Source organism: Anser brachyrhynchus (genome assembly GCF_964034855.1).
Source record: "Anser brachyrhynchus genome assembly, chromosome: 13".
Lineage (NCBI taxonomy): Eukaryota > Metazoa > Chordata > Aves > Anseriformes > Anatidae > Anser > Anser brachyrhynchus.
Window position 1 is genome coordinate 8068705 of NC_137708.1, and position 22402 is coordinate 8091106.

At 39.5% G+C, this 22402-nt stretch overlaps 1 protein-coding gene across 2 annotated transcripts; it reads right to left on the reverse strand.

The window, feature by feature from the left end:
* Window positions 1–3507: 3507 nt before the first annotated feature.
* On the reverse strand, window positions 3508–21853 carry LOC308177054 (P2R1A-PPP2R2A-interacting phosphatase regulator 1). 2 transcript variants are annotated; one of them, XM_080553694.1, is made up of 10 exons: window positions 21470–21853; window positions 17951–18029; window positions 12826–12882; window positions 10805–10848; window positions 10670–10724; window positions 10138–10230; window positions 9518–9606; window positions 8776–8837; window positions 7639–7735; window positions 3508–6486 (listed from the first exon to the last, which is right to left on the reverse strand). In XM_080553694.1, exons 1-10 carry the CDS (start codon window positions 21583–21585, stop codon window positions 6327–6329), a joined length of 852 nt encoding a protein of 283 aa, XP_080409820.1. In that variant the 5' UTR covers window positions 21586–21853; the 3' UTR covers window positions 3508–6326. The 2 variants fall into 2 exon arrangements, with proteins under 2 accessions (XP_080409820.1, XP_080409819.1); XM_080553693.1 differs by having other exon boundaries at window positions 8776–8840.
* Between the last annotated feature and the right edge of the window lie 549 nt (window positions 21854–22402).

The following is a 22402-nucleotide window of genomic DNA, read 5'->3' on the forward strand; positions in this document are numbered from 1 at the left end:
CACAGAATGCCTTTGGAAATAAGACCTGAGACACTGAATATGCTTCCTCTTAGAACACCGGGAAAAATAGTTAAGTGTTCACGTCATTTCCCATTCCTGACTCTTAAAGACAAAACAAAACAGTCATTTCCTTGAAAAAGTATTTTGAGCAGACAGGAGTGCCTTAAGATCATCCAGCAGAAACAATCATCTTGTTTACCCAGGACTTGCTATGGCACTGATATCCCAAACAAGCAATGCTGGCATGCAGGAAATGAGAGCGCTATTAAGATCGTTTTCAGCAGTGTCACTCCCGGTAGCTACAGGCTTGGTACATGATCTTCTCTAGGTGTTTGCACTTGTCTGGAGCAGAAAATGCTTAATTTCCCTTTTTGCTCTGAAAAAGTCAATCACAGAACGCTTAAAACTACAACTGACCCAGTGTAACTGTTCCAGAGTTCCAGGGACAGACAGGGCTTTCAGACAACCAGTTCATTCCGCCAGGGAGCACAGCTGATGGGTGCCCCCTGAGACTGGAGAATGGGTCAAGCGACCCTGTGTGGGAATCACCTGAGAACAGGCAGTGGCCGTATTTCTCAAAACATGCCTGAGGAACATAACCAAACACGGTATCAGGTGGTAACGGTTCCTGCTCTTATTTTAACAGCTTAGCGGTGGTATTTGTGGCAGCTCACAGAGAAGTCCATGCACAGAAGTGTGCTTTCAACAGCAAAGCAAATAAATTCTTTCTGGAATCAGCTAGTTAAGAATTTCCAGTCAGCTGTATATTATTTCATTTTATGTTCATATGCAGCAAGTATCTGATAACCAACAAGCCTCAACTAGAGAGAGGCTGCCAAGTAGGTTTGGCAATAAGTCACCGTATGTCAGTCCTTGTTTTTCAATGTATACCGAACATGCCTGGCTTTCCTTATAAATGCCAAGTTCCATCACCTGTTTCCTTCGTCAGCTGTATGAATCTCACACTTAATCACCCAACACCTTCTCCTTCTGATGTGCACTGGCAATCCATCCCACTGGCGGGGACGCTACAGGTGGGAACCTGTCAGGGCCGGTAGACCCAATCCTAGAATACTTTGTGTACAGGACAAAGTTATCAGGTGCCAAGTGACACATTTCACGTGTTCTGTGGTGATCTGGGGCAACCTCAACATTCAGGAACCAAGCTGTGTAGGAGGTCTTAAAAACTTTAAATCGCCCTCTCTGCCAGGAGCAAGGTTGAGTCTTGGTCAGAGCAACTCATGCTTTTTCCTCTGAACTTCTGTGAAGTCTCCCCTGGCCAAAAATACTGGAAGTACTAAGGGAACGGACCGTAATACAAATTAAGACAAACCACCGAAGGAAAATAAAGAATGCCACTGCCAGCAGCGTATCACTTGCATAGCACTGCTCCACATCAGCTAGCGAGGATTCGGAAACCACTGTCACACAGTCTAGCAAGAGCCCTTTAAAGATACTGAACATATAACTGAAAGGAGCCTAGAGAATCTGTGTATCCTGAAAAAACAAGTAATGGAGGTAGGAACACAGGCGGGGAGGCAGCACAGTGTAACAACTAAAGCCAAGTAAGGGGATACACTCGCTTTTTGGTCTATTTTTGTCTTCTATAGAACACAACCTGCAGGAGCTCGCTGCTGTAAGCTAACTAGCTGTTTACTTTATATGATAAACTGTAGCTAGTGTGTACCAGCTCTTGAAAATTTACAAAGCTCTATAACCACACTGACAATAACTTGGGGAATTACATGCAGACAAAGTAATGCATTCTGGTCTTTGAAGTAGCAGAAAGTAAATAAGCAAAGGAGTATTTTAAGCAAGAGCACAATCATGCTTACAGTAGCACAATCAAAGCGACGGCCGAGCTCCCTACAAAGAAAAAGCTAGTAAGGTGGCCCACCTGAGTAACAGGTTCCCTTTAATACCTGTGTGGTGGAATATAAATTCAAACACATGTAATTGCGGTCACCCTGATCCTAGCACATCACGAGATACTAAGAAGGAATTAAAATGACAGATAAATTGCATGTCAAAGACACGGAATAAAGAACTAGGAGCTTGTAGTGAAACTTAAATCCACGTTTCCGCTTAAAATAACTACAAAAAGTTAAACGAGGTTATTCTCCTTTAGTTTATTTATTTCTCTCACGCTTCTACCACAGAACCCCAAAATGGAAAGCAATCTCCCCCTTCCAGCATGAGCTGGGTCACGGCTGTAGGGTATGTGTGTGCTTGGAGCCCGCTGTGGCACAGGAACAGCATCTCCCAGACCAAGCCCTTGCCTGCCTCTTGCCTGGGCCCGAGTTCATCACAGGAACGCTGAGATCAAACAAGGATGCTCATTTTCAAAAAGTGCATACCAAGTGCAAAGAAAGGGGAAGACTGCACTGTTACAGGTTAAAGGACAACCTGGAAACAGACACCACACAAGAAAATGTGAGGTGACAATTTTTTTGCATGTAGTTATTATAAAGGATTCCTGCAAGCCAAGTGCTCCTCTGTGGATTGATAAGGTTAATAATTATGGTATTGTAGCTGTAAACATTCAGTTACATTTACAAATATTTTAACTCCATGCTTATGAGAAGAGGGATCAACTAAAACTCCATCTGCCAGTTGGTGATGAGAAAGGTTGCTTAGAACAGGGTACAAAGAGCTCACACGTTCTAATTATGACTCCCGAGCCTATTTTAAGCAAACAAGTTACAACTGCAACATATGCAAGAACACAACAACATAAAGTGAACAACATTAAGTGACTGCTGCTACGAAACGTACAAGCTGCTTCCTAGCTCGAAGCTAGCTGATGGAGCTCCAGTGGTTACTCCTATCTTCAGTTATTTCACTAGCAAATAACCTCACAAAAGCAGGACTGGACTCACAAATACGACGCTGACATGAGAATCCCAACCATCATAAGTCAAAATATCCTGGCCTCACAAGAACACGCAAGACTTTGCGGATCCATTTTGTTTGTACAGGTTAGCAATCATTTACAGACGAGTCTTCTGAAGAAAGGCAAAAAGGACAAATTTGGGATTAAGTTCTCATATTAATCTTCAGGAGGACAGAGGACAGCTGTAGAGTATTCGGATCAGTTGGCTTGCTGACAACACAGAGGAGACCCTAGCAAATTAATCTGGTTGATGCACAGGCTCATTTTTCCTGGCGTTTGTATCACTCTTCCACCATGAAGTATCTATCCCTCTGCTAAATGCAGTAAGTGCTCATTCCAAAAATACAGTTCCCCTGAGCACTGGCACGGTTATCAGTGTTCCCTCGGCAACTATGTCAGTCTGGAGAAGGTGGAAAGAAGACAAACACCTATCAGTTAGCAAGGAAGACACATTGGCCCAAGACCCAATTTAACTGCCAACAAATCCTACAGGGGCAGCTTTCAAACAGAGCTATCAAATGCCGATCACGAGCATGACTGCAGAAGGGTGTCTTTCGAGAGGGAGGAATGGCAGAATCCTGGAGAGAAACAGCTCGATGTCCTGAACGAACAGTGGAATAAAACCAGTTTATATATAATACTTACACGTATACATTATATATAGGACCATCATATAGACGAGAAAGATGCATTTCTCAGAGGATGACAAAGACAAAAACACTTGTAATACACTCAGATCTTTTAAGAAACATCGTATGCAATACTACTGTAACCATGTCACAGTGCAAGCACAGCTTCAACATTCATTGTTCTCAAGTAAATGGAGAATTAGTAAAACGCAGGTAATACTAACAGCACGAGCTACTCTGTGTGTTAAGGGTGGATTATGTACATCGTATAAGATCCTAATTCCCTGACCTCCGATATACACGTTTTGCAGCAGTTTAATTCCAAAATTCAATCTCACATTTCAGTGGAAAATACTGTAGATGCCTCTTGACTCCAGGACACAAAACCACAGCTAGTTGATGACACAGATGGACAAGAAATTGAGATGCCTTATTCTACAAGTTTAAAATGATTTCTCTTTTACAAAAGACGGAGAAAGAGCAACTGCAAATACATAAATATTTCTTCTTGCTCCAACCACATGCATTGCCCTACCAAGGCAAACCACAAAGACTATCTTTTAAAAATGTTCATTTTTATTCTTCAGTTTTCCTAGAGTTGTCACAGAAATTGAAGATAACATTGCACCACGAAAAAGAAAAGCGTGCTGCAGAATTTAGGGCCAACTTCACTGCAAACCAGACTGGGTGGAAGTGTGTTACAATAGATATTCTGATTTAAAAAAGAAAAAAAAAATTAATCACAGATTAAAGTAATAATGTAATATAGTTACCTCTCTAACAAAGCGCAGAAACAGAAAAACATTTATGTTTCCATTTATTGGCACTTATTTGAAAAATAGCATAAATATTCAACAGAAAAAAGACAAGTTGACCCACATGCAACTATTAAAACCCTCTATTGATGCATCTTTTTTTAAAAGACTGGGACAGACACCAAGAGGCTCATTCTTAAGAAATAAGCAATATTTAAAAAAAAACAAACAGTCTCGCCCTCACCACAAAAGGGTGAATGCACAGCAACTCTTTGGCACATATTTGAAACTGCAAAAGGAAACTATGCCATATTAGATGACAACCAAACAGACATTAAAGACAAGTTTGTCCATCGGCCACAGGGGCAAAGGGCAGTCTGAACTAAAAAAAAAAAAAAAAAAAAAAAGGAATCTGCAACCAGGAAGTTGACTATTGCAATAATTTAAGAGGAATGAAGTCAGAAGTAAACTATGACATACCTTGATTGAACTGAGTAAAACTATTAAATAGGTTCTATTTTCTTTCTACAGCAAGGATAACTGGTTGTTGGTCCTCAGCTCACCAGGTCTTCATGCTGTCATCCATTTCTACTTTTATGGCTGCTTTCAATCAAAGCTTCATCCACGTGAATCTTTCACAGCAGAGTTCAGAGTGGGCTTCTCTCCTACTCGAGGAAGTTTCCAAACTTTTCTCATTTTATTACACATTACAAAGATTTAGTGTTTAAAAGCAAAACATTTTGCTTCATTATTGACTTCTCTGGAGAGAAGGCTTAAAACCACATAGTAAAGACGCATACACACATACAAAGGGGGACCCAGCTGGGGAAGTTCAATTGCATAACAGGAGTCAACAACTAAAAATGAGTTTGCCACTGGAAAATTTGAAGCAGCTCTCTATGATGGTTTGCAGATTTGTCCTCTTGTTTGGGGAATTTCAGAGTTGAAATAAGGATGCCTCAACCTACCGACTTTTCAAACACAGTATAAGAATCCTGAAACACATCAGATTACTGAATTCTAGACTTCCAATGAGCATCTGAATGTCACAACAGCAGAAGTAACTTGATGTCAATATTTGGGGAAAAGTGACATCACGAGATTAAATACTGATTAGGCACGTTTGATCACCTCAGCCTTTATAAAAGCATTCGTGGTCCCTCATTATTTCTGTCCATCAAAAGTCATACATGAGGACAAACACTATCTGTTAAAATAATGTACTTCTGAAGTACTAGATACTAAAATCTCACAATTTAATGTTTTGTTCCAAACATTATTACTGTTTTTCCCCATTAAAAGATTAACAGAGCATCTACCACTCTAATACATCATCTAAATGGGGAAGAAGAAAAGTACAAAACCCCAGAAGGTTCCACACTAACTTTGGATTTAGTCACAACAGCAGTCATGATCATGAGTAAAATCCAACATGTGAATTTAAGATGATGATTCACCAACTTGTTCTTTTGGTATCTAATTAGAACACAGAACTGATTAACAGTCAATCAGAACACAAGATTCATTTCTTTTTCCCCCTCAATATTCTCTCTTCCACATGAAAACAAAAATTATAAATACCTAACACTCCAGGAATAAAAACAAATTAAGTAAGCTGCTTCATTGGTTTAAGACAGAGGACAAACGTGAAAGTTTTCTTTTACCACCTAGAGCACCACTTTCTATTAGTGAGGACACCACCTTTTGGCGGTTGGAAAGCCAATGTCCACAAGCAGAAGGTATATACAGTATTTGTAACTTACACCAACAAGAATATATCCGTGAGAAATCCATAGCTTGTACACTCATGTTAGCATCAGATATGTTTGCAATTCAAATGCTTACTGTACTGTTAGTAAATGTCATACAAATCACTAGAAACGTGAATTCCTCCTCAAGGAACTATTCTGGAAGTTTTCTAGAAATAATGACATTTCTGGAAGTTCCTATGAGGAACAGAATCACATAAAAGACTCAGTTACACACAAGAGAAAAGTCTTATTGATATCCAGCCTGTTGATTGGTGTCCCATTAGCAGACTTGTGCTTCTCAATCGATAGGTAACTTAGCTGTAAGGTCTACTGGTAAAAATGGAGATCTGGAGTCAGACAGTGAGACTGGAGAGTCTGTGTTGGTGCTAACTTCAGCTGGCGAGTCGCAAGAAGAGCCTGCACTGCTTCTATTGTCATCAAGAGCATGTGACGACAAACTGAAAACACAGCAACATCAAGATATGAGAAATTAAATATTCTAATATTTCTTAAAAGTTTCAAATACTAGCTTCCCATTCATTATAAACCCATTTTAAAAGCAAATTTACATCTTTGAAGGAACAGTAAACACTGTATTTTAAACAAATCTGTAACAATACACCTTGCAGTCTCTTCCAAACACAGAGATAACATTCTGATAATTTTCTCCTTCAGCTTACCCAGAAACGATTTAGAGATTTAGAGGCATCAAGCTGAAAAATTCATTGCAAGCTTCACCCCATCTCCTAACAAGGTCCCCATGTATCCAGATGCCTTTTGCCAAGGGATTTAATGCATAGTGTACATACTTCAATTTACCAATCACTACATGTCTTATAGGATGCAAAATTATAATTGTAGCTGTTCTATCACCAGTGATGGCATCAAACCATTTTTAAAAATTGCCATCTCCTAAAACAAGTAGCAGCAAACTAAACCTGCACTGCTATGCCTACTATGAATAGAATGTGAAAAAAAAGGTATGTTTTTAAAATATCCTTAAAACACATCCATTTTACTATCTCCACTGCAACAGGCTCAAAGTTTGTGCACAGCTATGTACTTTAGCTGGGAGGCAGAAAGGCCAGAGATACTGCAAACAATGCTTTCTTGATAGTTTTGTAGGCGTACCATATGTATTACTACCTTCTTGACTAAAATACTAAATCAGTTACCTTGCTACTTCAAGCCGTTACGATTTTTTTTCATGTAGTGCTTTTTATCTCCTCCCAGCAGGGAGGGTCAGACTAATTTTCCGATGTGACTAACAGCAAGGGAATAAAGAAAAAAAAAAACAAAAAAAACCACAAACACCCACAATCATTACCGTTCATGTCTGACTGCAAGTTGAAACTGGATTCCAAAAGTTGCCAGCCATAAGGTATCTTTTCCTAAACATGCTCAATGCCCATATATGTGAAGCATGTTAACAAAGGTTAACAAAGGTCCAAGAAATTCCAAAATTGTAGTGAATCTTACTGCCCATTTACTATGATACTTTCAGTGCTTCAAAAATACAGGATGTTCGTATTAATAATAAAAATAACACACCACAAACTTCTTGTAGTGCTTCTGATGAAATACACACAAATAAATAGTATGGCATTTACCATCCCACACTGTCCGTGTGATGTGAAATTTCAGGAGTAAGCATGTTCATGGATCCTTGGAATAATCTTTTTGGATGATCTTCCATCTCTGTTACCCCTTCAGTAAGAGACAAGGGAGGGATAAAAAAAAATAACATTTCTCATTTGAACTAAAATCTACTTGCCATGTACTTCCACAAGCAAACAAAATAGAAGTTCAAACTCATAAAATAGCACCCATCAGACTGTAATATTTAAAACACAGGAGTTTGATGCTGAAATTTAAAGACTATTGCTTGGAAACCTTTCAGCCTAATATTTAGGAGAATTTAGTGAGTTATAGACTGAGATTTAGGTATCAGATAATTATCCTTCAGTAGAGGAAAATCAATTTTTCATTTTGTTTATTCAGCTAATCAGTTCACTGACTAGCTCCATCAAAGTAGAGAAGCTGAGAATAAGGAAAGGTGGTTTTCCTGTTGCAATTAATAAAGGCGGTTCAGAATTATCATTAAACTTACATATTGAATTTGACTTCCAAATACACTAGAAGAAAGGACAGCAGATATATGCTTAAATAGACTATGTAAGAACAAAGAGAAAAGCGTTTTAAAAATCTGTCTCAAGAGTCAGAAGTGATCTGTTACAAAGATGAAGCAGAAGATATATTTAAAAACAGATGCAATAAAATAACCTTATGCTAAACTTGAAAAAAAATGTTGGATGATAGAATATAAAGCTGTAAGGTGTCTACCAGGTCTCTGGATCAGTTTGTTTTTGAAGAGTGACTTTAAATATACAGTATTCGCGTACTTCAATTAGTCAGGACTTTAAAAGATTTTTGTGAAATTAGGTATACCAATGGTTGCATTTCTCTTTTGTTAAGCAGATTACTTCAGTTCCTATCAGATCTATATGACTACAGCAATGGAGAGGCATTAAGGTCAGAACACGTATTAGTTTTACAAAATAGAAAATACTAATTTATCAATTTGACTGTTTTATCACTACAAACAGTTCCATTTATTTGGTCAACTGTAGCACCCTCTATTTCTAGTCACTCACAGCATCAGACAGTTGGACAGAATTATGAAGGAAGTTATATAATTATTTTAAAAGTAACAATTTATAATGTTAGCCAAAAAACAAATACCGTACCTTTTCTTTTTATTGACCCAAGAACACTTGGTCGAATGCAGTTAATTGGACTCTGGCTTCTCCTGCTAAAAGAAGGCAGATGCTATACTGATATCACCATTAACAGAGGAAGCCTGAAAACATGTAAAGAATCAAAAGATATTCAGATAACAAACAACACTAAGAAAATAGCCATTAAAACAGCCTATCAAAAATATTTGTTGTTTTATTTTCATTTATTAATTTATTTAAAAGAAGTACCAGGAAGTATAGACCTTAACAGAAAAATTTAGGTCACACTATTTCACAACAGGGGCAGACTAAAAGCTCACACTCTAGGTAGTGACCATTTCTCAGCTGACAGGCAATACTTTGCTGAAGTGTTATGGCCCAATGAAATTTAATTGCTTTATTCCTACATAACTCAAAACAACATCCAATAAAATCAAAACCAGAATCTGTAAGAAACTCTGGATGTGTTTGTTTTTTCTTAGTAGAATTACTTAAAAAGTGATTAAGAGCAATATAAAGACTACACTGCAAAGACATGCTGAAGTTCAGCCCACTTTCCTGATGTTCTGACATGATGATTTTAACAAACGTTTTTAAGGCACTGTAAAATCTAATGTCTGGATGAACGTATGAAGTTCATCTGTAATCAGATATCAATTTTAATTATTTATATAACAAATTCTCGTATTTCAAAAGCTTACTGCGAACTAGCTATGCCAATTTCCTATTATTGATATGATCTGGTACTTACCTTGAAAATCTCCTTGTTGGACTTGGGCTAGGACTTGGAGGTAATCCACTGCTACTAACCAAACTTTGCAAAGATGGTGAGAAACATTGCTGAGAGCAAAACACTTTGAGTTATTTACATATAAATACTGTATCACACATGGTAAAAACTGATCCTTATCACAGGTAAATGAGCAATCCAATATTAATTTAAAGCAACCAATCTGGCTGGGTATACCAAGATATCACTTTTGGTTACTGAGGAAAAAAAATTTGGAGAGATTCAATTTTTTACATAAAACACATGCAAGTTGGCAAGCATTTATTTCACCATAGTCTGGGTAAACAGACTAGTTCGTAAAATAAGAATGTATGCCCCCTCTTCTTAATTTACATTGAAAGCAAATGAAAAATAAGTTTTATCAACCACAGATTAGCAACGGAACACTCCATAAAAATTCAGATGGTGGTTTCTGTTTTGGAGTTTCAGGGTAGGTGTTTTTGTTGGTTTGTTTGTTTACTCTAGTTTCTGGTTTGCAGCTGAGGTAGAAAGGTGCAGGTGGCTAAATCTTTTGCTGCTAGGTTGATTGAATTTAGTTAGCACTACTTAATACAAAAGCTTTGTTACTGCATTTTGCTCACCTTCCCTATTCCTCTGGTAGGTGAAGGAGCTGGAGAGACTGGGACAAAGTCTACTTGCTTTGGTGATGACGATTTTTCAAAATCATTGTCACTCTGTAAATAGGATGTACAATTAACCTTATGAGCAGCTATCTTAACATGAAAAGGACTGTTTCATGTGGAATTGAGTAAGATTCCATAGTTACCCCCTTCTTATTCATATATATATATACACATATATACACACACACATTTACATAGCCATGTAAAAAAAAGCCTTAAACATTACTTGTGGAGTATCAAAACATGGAAGAATATTTGGACATGCAAACATTTATGTTATTTTTTGTGACATACCAGTCCAAGGAACTGACAGGTATCCATTTAAAATTGATAATTCTATGCCTTACTAGCATGAAAAATTGCTTATCAAAAGCAGCAATATATCAACACCTTAAAAGTAGGTCAAAATATAAAAGAAAATGTTGACATGCGAGTGTCTAGTGTCTTGATGCTGATAATAGAAATACAAATGAAAACATGAATGCATTACCAGGCTCAAGCTCTCCTCCCATGACTGGCTCATCTGCATTGCTACTTGCACTTCTCTATAAAGAAGAAAACAAATGTATTGTCCTATGCCCACAAAAAAATTGTATTAAGTATGTTAGTTTGCCTTAATGTTTACCTTTCATGTACTGTTTCTCTGTTCATCAAATTCATTCCTTCTTCCTATAAGAGTAGGAAATGAAAAATTAAGATAAAAAAAAGATCTGCTACAGCAAGTCGGCAAAAAACTAGTTTCATTTCACTTCAGCATGGAGGAGATTTTATTCAACTCTGTTGAGTAACAGTAACCTTAAGCTCTCCCTACATAAAGAGAAGCAAAGGGGAGAGAAAAGGAAATAAACATTTCAAGATAGACCATCACATACTAAGTGTTAATGGGAGGTGGTTGTTTCTCAAGAAGCTTTTTTTTTCTTTGTACATTCACTGTTATCCAAGAGGTAGTTACAAAACTGAACAATGTTGATACAAATGAAAATTTGTGCCCATGATAGAGTATCTTTATGCACTCTTGCATAGTATTATTTTATAAAGTAGAAACTAGCATAAATAATGCTTAAAAGCATGGATCCACAGCATAAGGAATACACCTTACTCTATGTAGCTAACTAGACACCGTCAGCATCTGGGATATGGTATTTTTTCTAAAACTATCACAAAATACTATTAAAATGGATCAGAGGTGTAATTAAACAAACTTTAACACCACGTACAAAGTTGATTCATTCCCCTCTTGACTATGAACCATTCCTTAAAATGCTAACTGAATACTATCAGTCCGTTGAGTGAATGAGGAGATTCCGTAATTCAGTTCAAGAATAAAAGTGTAGCTAAATATCTTCACAATCACCATCATATGTAGGGAGAGTCTATCTTCGTTCAATTGTGTGATTTGCTAAGATTTGAAAGACCTCAGAATTAGAGCACGCTGTTCCCATTTGTGCTGGTAAGAAGAGAGAGTACTGAGAATTTCAATTTCTGAATTCAGCTATCAAACACAAATTAGGAAGTGTCAGCGTTCAGCTTAATAAATGTATGGAATAATTTTGAATGCAAAAGTATTTTCAAACATTTTGAATTATCAAACTTTATTTCACGTAATAAATATAGCAACAAAACTATAGTCATTCATGTTCTCAGCTCTAAAACTCACTTGAGCGCTTCAGAATCTGTTCAAGCCAGTACGTTGTTTACTTAGTAAACACAAGCAGTTATTTTCTTCAGGGTTACTACGCATGCACCTTAAATATCCACAGCAAGAAGCAGAAGCACTTTACACTACTTCAGAAGCCATATTCCAAAAAATGCTGTCTGAAGCATTCAATTAGTTTTACAGAAAAGAAAGAAAACAAGTCTATCCATGGCAAACTTGCAAGTTTAAATGAAAAAAAAATATCAAACATCTTCAAGCCAGTTTTATCATTCTAGCGTCAAAAAGTCAAAATTAAAATGGAAGAGCCACAAGAGTTTCGACTTGTTGATTTTAAAATTTGAGTCTTTAGACTGTGGTCTGTTGTCTGGTGACAGTGCTATTTAGGCTTCAGATATTCACCACACCCCTCTCCTTTCCTAAGTATTTGCTCTTAGGTCCTTCCCCTCATGCCATAACAGCACAAGTAATGATCTGGATAAGAATATTATACAGATGAAAAACAGCCCAGCCAAATGCATTTGAACTATTTTTTTTTCCAAATTGCTTCCTTATCCAGTTCTTTTTATGGCCACACAGTCTTGTGCCAACACAAGTTGAGGAATACTTTGTCACTGCCCCTGAATATTTATGCTGGCTCTACTGCCAAAAACTCGGTGAAACTTCACACTAAGGGTTTACATTTAAAGGTCTCTTTTCTAAAATGTCCATTTTAAGATTTTTTTTCTTCTTTCTCAAATCTTCTCTTTACTATAAGAATTGTGGTTTGTTTGTTTTTATGGTTTGGTTTTGTTTTTTGGATAAAATTTGGAACTCTGCAAACAAGATACAGCCTTTAGTTTTGAATACACCTTGAAGTAGTGATATACAGTATGCAGCAGTCTACTGTTTCATAGCAAAATCTATAGTTATTTGAAGGCCATTGCACATTAACTGCAAAAAAGCTAACCACCTATAAACAATATTTAAAAAGAACTGCAATCTGTTCTTACCTGTTTGATTTGATGAAGACGGCTGCTAGGAATACGTATCGGAGATGATGGCACAAACTGCAGAACAAAACAACATACAGCTGAAACACTTAAAAAAAACACAGGGGAGAAGGGAGGGAAAGGTGCAGGAATGTTAATAACTACTCTACAGCACTATCCTAAACTCACTCTCTCTCTATATATATTTTAAACTGCATATAATGAGTTTATTATAAATGCTAACTACATTGTACAGTCTTTTCTACAGAATGATGCTGCTTTTAACTAGCACACTGCTACCTTTCATATATATGGTTGCATAAATATTTTCATCCAGCAGGTTCCCCAATAGATCCTTAAAAACACAAACCCAAAACTACACATTGTGAAAAAAACTTCTGGATTGTTACCTGCCTACAAATGAGTACTTTGACAGATGAAAATAAAATCATCTACTGGAAGGCTATCAAAGAGTTAAATAGTTCCTTTCAGGTTTCTCAAGAGCTTCACATATTTGGGTGACAAAAATTGAAATTGGAGAGGATGTCACTAAAAATGCTCTTAATTCTATCAAGCTTTGCATCAAGATCTCCCTGGAACACTATGATCTAAAAGTGCATTCTCAAAAACAAAGTAATTAAAGTGCTTGTTTTCTCAAAATATCACTTTCATATACTTCCCATCCCTCAAAACATTTGACCATCAGTTGGCTTTTGTCATAACTGAACCAGGGATCAAGAACTCAAAGCTTTAGTCAGAGAGGTTTAACTTCCCTGAAAACCCCTTCAAAATACAAGGCATCTTTTTAAAACGGATGTGTTCAGTAAGTAAGGTTTGTACTACCACTAAATGTTTGTCATATTTCATGCAGTGTGAGGCCTCCTCAGCTTCACCAAGCTGGTCAGAGAACTAATACTCATTCTGTTAACCAGGTACTGCACCATCTTCTAATCAGTGTCATGAAGAATACAAAGACTGCTGTCCTAAAAAAACTATGGTAAATTATGACAGATTACTAAGGCTTCATATATCCAGAATCCTCCCTCTAAACAAACCAACATCGAGCCCTTTTACTTGCAAAAGATTTTAATCTCAGACAAAGAAGACGTTTAATGCTCATAGCAGAACGTAGTCACAACACACACTACTGATGTCCTGTGTTTACAATTAGCTACTTCTTAAGGCTAGTTTAAGTCAACTTTACTATTATACTGGGCTCCCAAAAATCCTATATACCTACTAAAATTTCGTCCAAATGTGATGAACCGATGTGGACCTTGAGTTGACCTTGATTCTTGCACAGAAAAGGATTTGGACAATAGTGCATTCCTGCCTGTGCACTCTGTCACTCCCCAGTAGAAATGCATTTGTTCCACTCGTTACATTCTGATTTTATGACTGATCCAAGTACTTTAAGGTTTAACATTAATAGAACATATATCAAACCAGTGGGTCCCAGTATACAGTAAAAAAATAGAAAAAAGACAGCAAAGCATTCCTCAACAGGATCTGATGCAGATTTGACTAATCCTACATCCCATCTCTAACAAGTCATGATCTTCACTCTGTGCTCAAAATCCACTTTTTCCCTGTTCATAGTACTTTAATTCTTATAAAAAGAGACTATTAGGAGCCTGAGTCACTTTAAAATACTTGCTAAAGCAAACTGAATCCATCTGTTAAAATTATGCTAAGTCCCAGATACTTTAAGAGAGCACAAAGCTTAATAAATAAACAAATGACCAACTATTAATACTAAATTACCAACATGGAAGAGAAAAACCGTCTGCTTTTCTCCTTTTCCAGTATGCTGTATAATCTTTTTCACTGAAGGTAAAGTTTCACTAGCACCAGTTTGGCAGGCAGCACTACCAAAATAAGCAGTCAGCTGCCCCTGGTGCCACTGCCCTTCCATTTCTGGCCCTGCACTGCCCCCTCTCTTCTGCCAACACAAGCATCTGTGGGGCCACGCAGTGAACCATAACAGGGAACTTAGCTAGCAAAAAAAGAAGAAAAAGACACAAACCAAAACAATACTTTTGCTGAAATAGCAGCTGAACATCTAACCACAGCCTAAAAGTGTTTTGCCTTAAAAGAAAAAAAAAATTACTCACTAGATGCCACTGATGTATTCTGGAAGGAAATAAACAGTAGATTCTGAGCATAGATGATCCTTTCTTGGCAATTACATGTATTTACCAGAAAACTGCAGATTAAGAACCAGACAGAAGTGCATAGCAGCCCCTGTAGTTGTCATTAGAAAAGAGTTGGAGTCTGAGACTTGGAAATGTTAGTAAAAAAAGAAAAGATTTTAGAATGTAGTTGAGCAACTAGGACAACCACCACCACGGCCCTGAAGATGGTGCTAGAATATGACCTTCAGTTACCAAAGCATTTTTAACAACTCCCATTGTTCCCATGTGAGGTAACAACATAGATCAGAAAAATGATTATTTTTTTTCCCCCACAAATTTAACATAAAATGTTAGGTGAACCCATAATTGTTTATATAAACTCTTCACATTAACAGTTTGAGTCAGTTACTGAACCTTTTAACCCTCCTTATTACCGCTTACACTGTAGTAAAACTTAGGTTTTTTAAACACAAAAAATGTTTTCAAGTATACTTTATCACTCACCTACTGTAAAATTAAATTTATCAAAGCAGATGTCATCCAGCATCTTGGAATATTCTCTAAGGTCAGAAATTTACACCTTGCTCTAAAAAGAATACCGGGTGAAGTTGCTTAAGGTCCTTAATGCTGAAGATTAATTATTTTCCGAAAATTGCTTAGCTATAGCTGATTCTGGTTTAAGACACGAGAAGTATGGGATAATCTCTAAATTTCTTTCCATTTCCACGCTGCTTGCCATCCTCAACAGAAACGTAAAACAGCCCAACTCAAAGAACTGTTTCAAAGTGGACAAGGCATTGATATAGCGGCCAATGAAGCACCTGATTTTGAGCATAAGTTTCAACTGCATTTTGTCAGCACTTGCACAGCAGGGAGAGAAGAAGAATTACAAGCCTAAGAAATCTACAAGACCGCAGGGATACATCTTCACGGGTGCTGGTGTTTACTTCCAGTCTCTGATGTGCCCCCCAAAAGGGGTTGGAGGGACAGGATCCTACATAGCTCCAGGTGCAAGATAAACACGGAGAAAAAGCTCTTCGTATAGAGGAAAATGCATGGTAGGGAAAAGACAGGGAAGAGACCTATCCTACCTTTCACCTCTCGGTCTTGAGATGCTGCTTGCCAGTTTTGGAGCCCACGCTCTCTTCCCTGAAAAGCTCTTCTACTTCAGGCATGACAACCCAAAAATGCAAACTGAAAATTGTTCCCGAAAATTCCTTTGTTAGCTCTAAGACAATTTTTGTTCTTAAGTACTGCACTTGGCTTTCCTCTCTTAACAGAGGAAGTTACCTCATTTTCTAGAATATTTTTATTCTTAATGCTGGAAAAACTGTCCATTGACAAGTATTAGTTCTCTCTGACGTTCAACTTTTTGTTCATTTTTAAGGAATCCGTTCTCATTTCATTCCTTGCTCATTGAGCCAGAAATACTTCTCATCTACTATTGAAAACAGAATAGTTACAAAATCCAGAAGACTGCAATGTCTGTTTCTGGTACAGCCATACCAGAACTAGTCCCACTTCATGACAAGTTACAGGCAATGCTTCCCAAATTAGCATCTTTTTTTTTCCCCCCAACAATTGAAGATATTCAAGAAATAAACCTAGTAAACTGAGCTTTCACCTTTGTTTCTCCTTTAGTCTGTCCACAAGCATAAACAAACTTACCCTAAGCTGCAACCCTAGAAAATACATGAAATAAAGAGACTGTTGTTTAAGAATTCTTTACCACAATACAGTCTATAACATTTTATTTCTTAGCAGGAAAAAGCGAGTTCTAATAATCTTTCTGAAGCTTTAAATAAGTATCCTGGTTCTGTTACAGACGCAAGCCTTTGCTGAAGTACTTGCCTGGCCTGACTTTAAAGCAGAAATTTACTTAAGAGGCAGCAATCAAGAAAATATGAGAGTGGCATTCTTCACCCATTAACATGGGGCTAACAGATTATTTCTAAAGCATTGTCAGAAGGTATCTGAAGAAACAGGGTAACTGCCATCAGGTTTACAAGGGGCTCCAACTTAGCAAAAAAAATCATGGGTATCCACAAATCAGAATGCACTGAAACCAGTATGGTAGCATTATTTTGTGAAATAATTTTAATTAGAAAATTAATGCTACTCCACTCCTACCTGAACATAGCTCAATTTTTCCAAAACTTGCTGAATGCAGCTAGGTGTTATCCTAAAAGCCTACCTGTTTCCTAAGGCTATCTTAGAGGAAAAGTTGCACGAAACTTTGACAAAAAATTCCTTTTAGTAAGAGGAAATAACTAATGTTATTAAACAATGTACCCTGGTCCTTTTGATAAGGGTTACCAAACCAATCTATGCAGTCCTGTGCAGGTGTTCTCAATTGGTCAAAATCACACCCTCCTATCACAATTCATAAGGTACTAAAGCCACAAGATATACTATATTTTCTCTGGGTTGAAGCTCTGTATTTTCAGATTAATAGTTTAAAGATTCAGATTTTGGGGAGTTGCAGTAACAGAAGCGTGATAAAATTTGAAATCACAAACGAATGTTTCTAAGAGGAGGAATTACTCATTCTGGGGGTCTCAAGCTCCGTGTTCTATCAGCCATTGTATTTTGTTATATCAGTTGTTGATTACAACACTCTGTTCTGACTTTTATATAACAAGAAATTTAAAATTGGAACATCACTGCATTTATTTCTTAAACTTCAGAAATAATTAGCACATTGCTTACCGAAAAATAATTCATCTATACAATTAGTTTTCTTTGCTAACTACCTTTCTTACTCCATCTTAGAACATCAGCTTGCATTTTATAAACAAATTTGTGATAACAATGAAATGCAAGTACTCTCCAGGGCCAAATGGCCTATAAATAACATTTCCCTACAGCTACAGCATATTAACGTCAGCGTAGAGCCTTGTTTCTGAAAATATGTGGTATTAGTTTCACAGATTACAACCTCATTTTATTCTTTCCTCCTGTTTGCACACTTCTGCTTTGGGCTGGACGTGGTTGTCTAATAGTTTTCTTACCAGACTGTGACGATTCATAACTGTGGTACTGTTCCTGCGGGTTCGCAACACGTTCGCCTGGAACACCTGTGAATTATCACTGTGAAAAGAAACACTTGTCAAATGCAAAAGCCATTTCCTTCCCATCAAACAGTACCTCTTATTGTAAGCTCAGTTTCAAATGCTATGACAGCGATTGTTTCAAGACAAAGCGCCTGAGAGACGCATATGTATGAACACTTCTAGCATGTTGGCTGAATGGAAACCAAATTGCTCTTTCACCCAAATCTCAACTACTTTAATTAATGATTTTAATTAATCACACTGAGACTGCAGAACAACTGAAAAATTAAGACTGATCATTTCTGTGGGAATTTATTGTGTTTGGAACAGCTACAGGCTTCAGACATCATTCAACAGAACAAATCTGTAACGGCATACAAACAGTAACTGGAAACTAGCTTGAGTGCCAGCAGCACAAAAAATCCAGCATCTCGATAACACTTATCACTACAAACGTTTAATAAGTTCTCAACTCTTTTTCAGCAGAGGTTAAATTAGGACTTTTTAAACTGCTTTCGCAGTATGCTTAAGACTTTTGACCCCAGTCATGTCTGTAATCGGGAAACAGCACATCAACTTAATAGCACAGGGTTCATTATTTGCCATAACCTGTGTTCCTTTCTCAAGGCAACTTTGTTTCTATTGATTCCTACAGTAAGTTTCTCTGGTCATCGCTAATGTTATCAAGTGTACTTAATGAAAATGAGATTGAAGAAAAGAAATAAACAGTTGTGGTCACTAGAACATAGAATTTTGAGCTGCAACCCTGCAATCCTCATGCCTAAAAATCACTGAGGAATTGCATAGGCAAACAGATCCATACGTAAGGTTGTAATAAGATCCAAATAACAGGAATTCACTGGGTTGTATCTTTTTGTCTCAGCTACAACAAAAATAGTCTCTTAAAACTAATCTGACCAAGAGCATTAGTGTGTTCTAAAGGCTGATAATCATAATGCACTTTAAAGACATGCCAGACAGAATCCTCCACTATGAAATGCACCAGTTGGACAAAAGTTTTAGATCATTTTTATTTAGAGCTAGATGAAAGCTAGCAAACCCATACTCAGAACTAAGAGTCAATAGCAACTGTTCCAAGCACTGTGCTTTTCACCAAGAAGAATGTATTGCCTCTAAAACATCAAATACAACGATGACTGGACATCATCTACTTTTTTCAAAGACATTTCACTCAATTTACACCCACAAGAAATCAAACATTTGCTCTTTGACAGGAAGTAGAACAGGAGGAATTCAAAGGGGCCGTGATTTGACATTTAGAGATGAGATTTACTGGCTGAGGCCAACAACTACAACTTCTCTTTGGTGTAAGCGTGCTGGCTGGTACACCAGTGCACAGCACAGCATAAACGGTGCATGCTGAAATCCAGGTTTTGAATGGAAAAAAACAGATTTGAAGGATTCTGTAACACATTGTCAGAGGCTGAGTCCAATATTCAGTGCTGACTAGAAGAGAAGAAAGGGAGAGGAAGGAAATATAAATATCCTTACCTTTATTTTCCCTTGCAAAAACACTAGAGAATTGGTCAGATCTCAGACTTATCTTTCACAGAAAATTCTTATAGTTCCCAATAAAAAAGAAAACAAAGCAATTTGATTTAGCATGAGAATAGGAATCAAAAGTTCTGTGAAAGGTACATTCTGTGATCTAAAATATTCACCTGGAGACGTTCTCTGGCTCTACAGCACCTCTTTCTCTACGCTTCTTACTAAATCTGTTAACGAGGAAATCAAGTCAGTAGGCAGTGACGGAGCAGAAAGAGCAAGCTGTCCAAGAGCAAGAGCTTTTGTTTCAGTTTACCCAACAAAGCCGTTCTGGGAAAAAAATGAAGTTTCTTGCCAAGAGCTGTAATCTTGCAAAAACAGTTTTCTACTGGAAAATTCCTAACTAGCAGGCAAACCACTGCAACCACCTGAAATTAGTTCAGTGGGATTTTGGTTTAATCTCTATAAACACCTAGTGTAGTATACACGCCGTTTTACAGCAAAAGCTCAGGCTATATGCCCTGAACTTGACTTGAACAGTTTGTTTACAGCATGATTATTAGATGCTGGGCTGTTTCTTTCACTTGCCTGTTTTGTATTTTTAAAAAGTAGAGCGTCTCAGAGTTCATAAGGAACAACTTATAAGGCTAAGCTTATAAGAACACCTATGTCTCGGTTACATAATTAGTTTACCTGCTCAGAAATCTGCCTGAGGAACAACTACCATTCACAATACCTCTGTACTGCATCAAACTGTAAAATGGTAGTGGCTTATTAAAATTATATAAAAGAAATACAATGTTTACTTAAAATTAAATCACGACTGAGTAGCAAAAGCACTAATTTTTCTCTGAACTGTAGCGCAGTCAGTTGTTTTGGTACAACATTTATGAGAGATTTATTCATCAATCGATATCTATTTCTTTACAGAAACATGAAGTTTAAGGGGAGGGAAAAAACAAATACTTATATATTATGCTATCTTTTACAAAAGTTTAGTGTCAATATGCTCTCCCACCTGTGGACATACTGCTAGTAGAAGCACATAGCCCACCTTGAAGTTAGATGTTACTGACATCATCTAAGAGATGTGGGGGCATCCCCCAACTTCACAAACTGCCCCAAAGAGGCAAGAAATAGCACTTTGAGTTATAGAGCTACCCAAACACGAAACTATATAATCATAGACTGGGTCAGGTTGGAAGAGACCACAGATATCACCCAGTTCCACCAGACCAGGTTGCTCAAAGCCCCATCCAGCCTGGCCTTGAACACTTCCAGGGATGGGGCATCCACAGCTTCCCTAAGGCAACCCGGTCCAGCGTCAAAGAAAGCACGCGACAGACCTGCACGTCTGAGAGCTTTGCTCTTAGCCCTTGCCTGTGTATCGGCCGAGGAGAGCTTGACAGAGAACACCGTGCAAAAACTCGAGCCCCCTGCAAATACCAGCCGCTGTCGCGCTAATGGCAACGTCCAAACAAAACTACCCACCCCACCCCGCGTGCTTCTCCCAGTATTGCATACTAACAGAACCAGTATCAGCCAGGACGCTCCACAGGACATCTGACACCGTTTAACACTAGAAGCGCAACTCGTGTAACTGAAGGGTCCCATCAAACTACGTTCCTCGCTGTCGCTGCCAGCTGTTCCAGCAGCACTTACTGCAGTAATCGCGCAGAGGGCTGTGACTTGTGCCGGACTCGGGCAGCTCCGGCAGCGGCACAGGTCGCTGCTTCAGCCACTGCAGCGGCCGCAGCCCAGTTGCCGTGCAGGGCACCAAGGGGTCTCAGCCCCAAAACCCACGGCGGGGCCGGAGGGCAGCGAGGGGAGCTCTGAGGAGGGCCGGGAGCTCTTCAGCTCGGCCGGCGGGGCTCCGGGCGCCCGGCCTAACCTCCCCCCGGCACCGGCCGAGGGCTCCGGGCCCGAGCCCCGCCGAGCGGAGCGGTGCGGGCCGGGCCGGGCCGCGCTCACCTGAGCCCGTGGATGAGGGGGGCGCTGTTGGATCTCCTCAGGCCGCCCCCGTCGCTCGGGGCCGCGGCGCTCCCCGGCGGCAGCTCCAGGTCCAGCTCCATTTTCTCCTGAGCCATCACGGCCCCGGCCCCGGCCCCGGCCCCGGCTGCGGCTCGTCCCGCTCCGCCGCGACGCCCATTCACTGCCGGCGCCCGCCGCGGCTCCTCATCTCGCGCCGCCGCCGCCGCTCCCCACGGCGCGGTGCGGCCGCCCCTACAGGCCCCGCGGGCGGCGCCGCGGGCAGGGGCCGGGGGCGCGCCGGGCCCGCCGAGGGGGGCGGCCCCAGCAGCGCCCCATGCCGGGGGCAGCCCCTACAGGCCCCTACAGGCCCCTTCCCGGCCCCGCGGCTCCCGGGGCCGCCGCCGCCTGCGGACGGGACGGGACGGGACGGGACAGGCGCGGAGGGCAGGGCACGGGAGCGGAGCGAGCGCCTCGGGCCCGACGCCCCCCCCCCCCCCTCCGCCGCCGGCCGCGCATGCGCCGCCGGGAGCCCCGCACGGCGCCCCGAGCCCGGGGCCCGCGCCTGCGCCGAGCCCCCGCGGCCCCGGGGGACCTCAGGGAGCGGGGTCCCGCCAGGGCAGGGTTTATGATTTATGATCTATAATTTTTACTTTTGCTGTTCTGTGCAGGCTCGGCTGTCTCTGCATCGGTTTGCATTGCAGGTGAGATTTGCAGGCAGGCTTTCCGAACAAAAGTAAGCGGAGAAGAAAGGCGGGTTATAGATAAGTACCATTTTTTTCCATAAATCCCACGCCTAGTAAATTATTCAAGATAGCTTTTTTGTAACTTCAGTCGGCTGTGCGCATTCCACCCGCTGGGATATTTCCCCGGTATTTTAAAATATTCCTGCTTTGTTACCCAGGCCATAACTCTTCGTGCCCGCTCGTCCCTCTG

What these genes read in the sequence shown, in the direction of transcription:
- LOC308177054 (XM_080553693.1), bottom strand. Translation starts at nt 21,585, where the DNA reads ATGGCTCAGGAGAAAATGGAGCTGGACCTGGAGCTGCCGCCGGGGAGC. An exon ending in TTATGAATCGTCACAGTCTG is followed by an intron (nt 12,883 to 17,950) that starts GTAAGAAAACTA and finishes TTTGTTCTGCAG; the next exon opens with TTTGTGCCATCATCTCCGAT. An exon ending in GGGAGGAGAGCTTGAGCCTG is followed by an intron (nt 10,231 to 10,669) that starts GTAATGCATTCA and finishes TCCTATTTACAG; the next exon opens with AGTGACAATGATTTTGAAAA.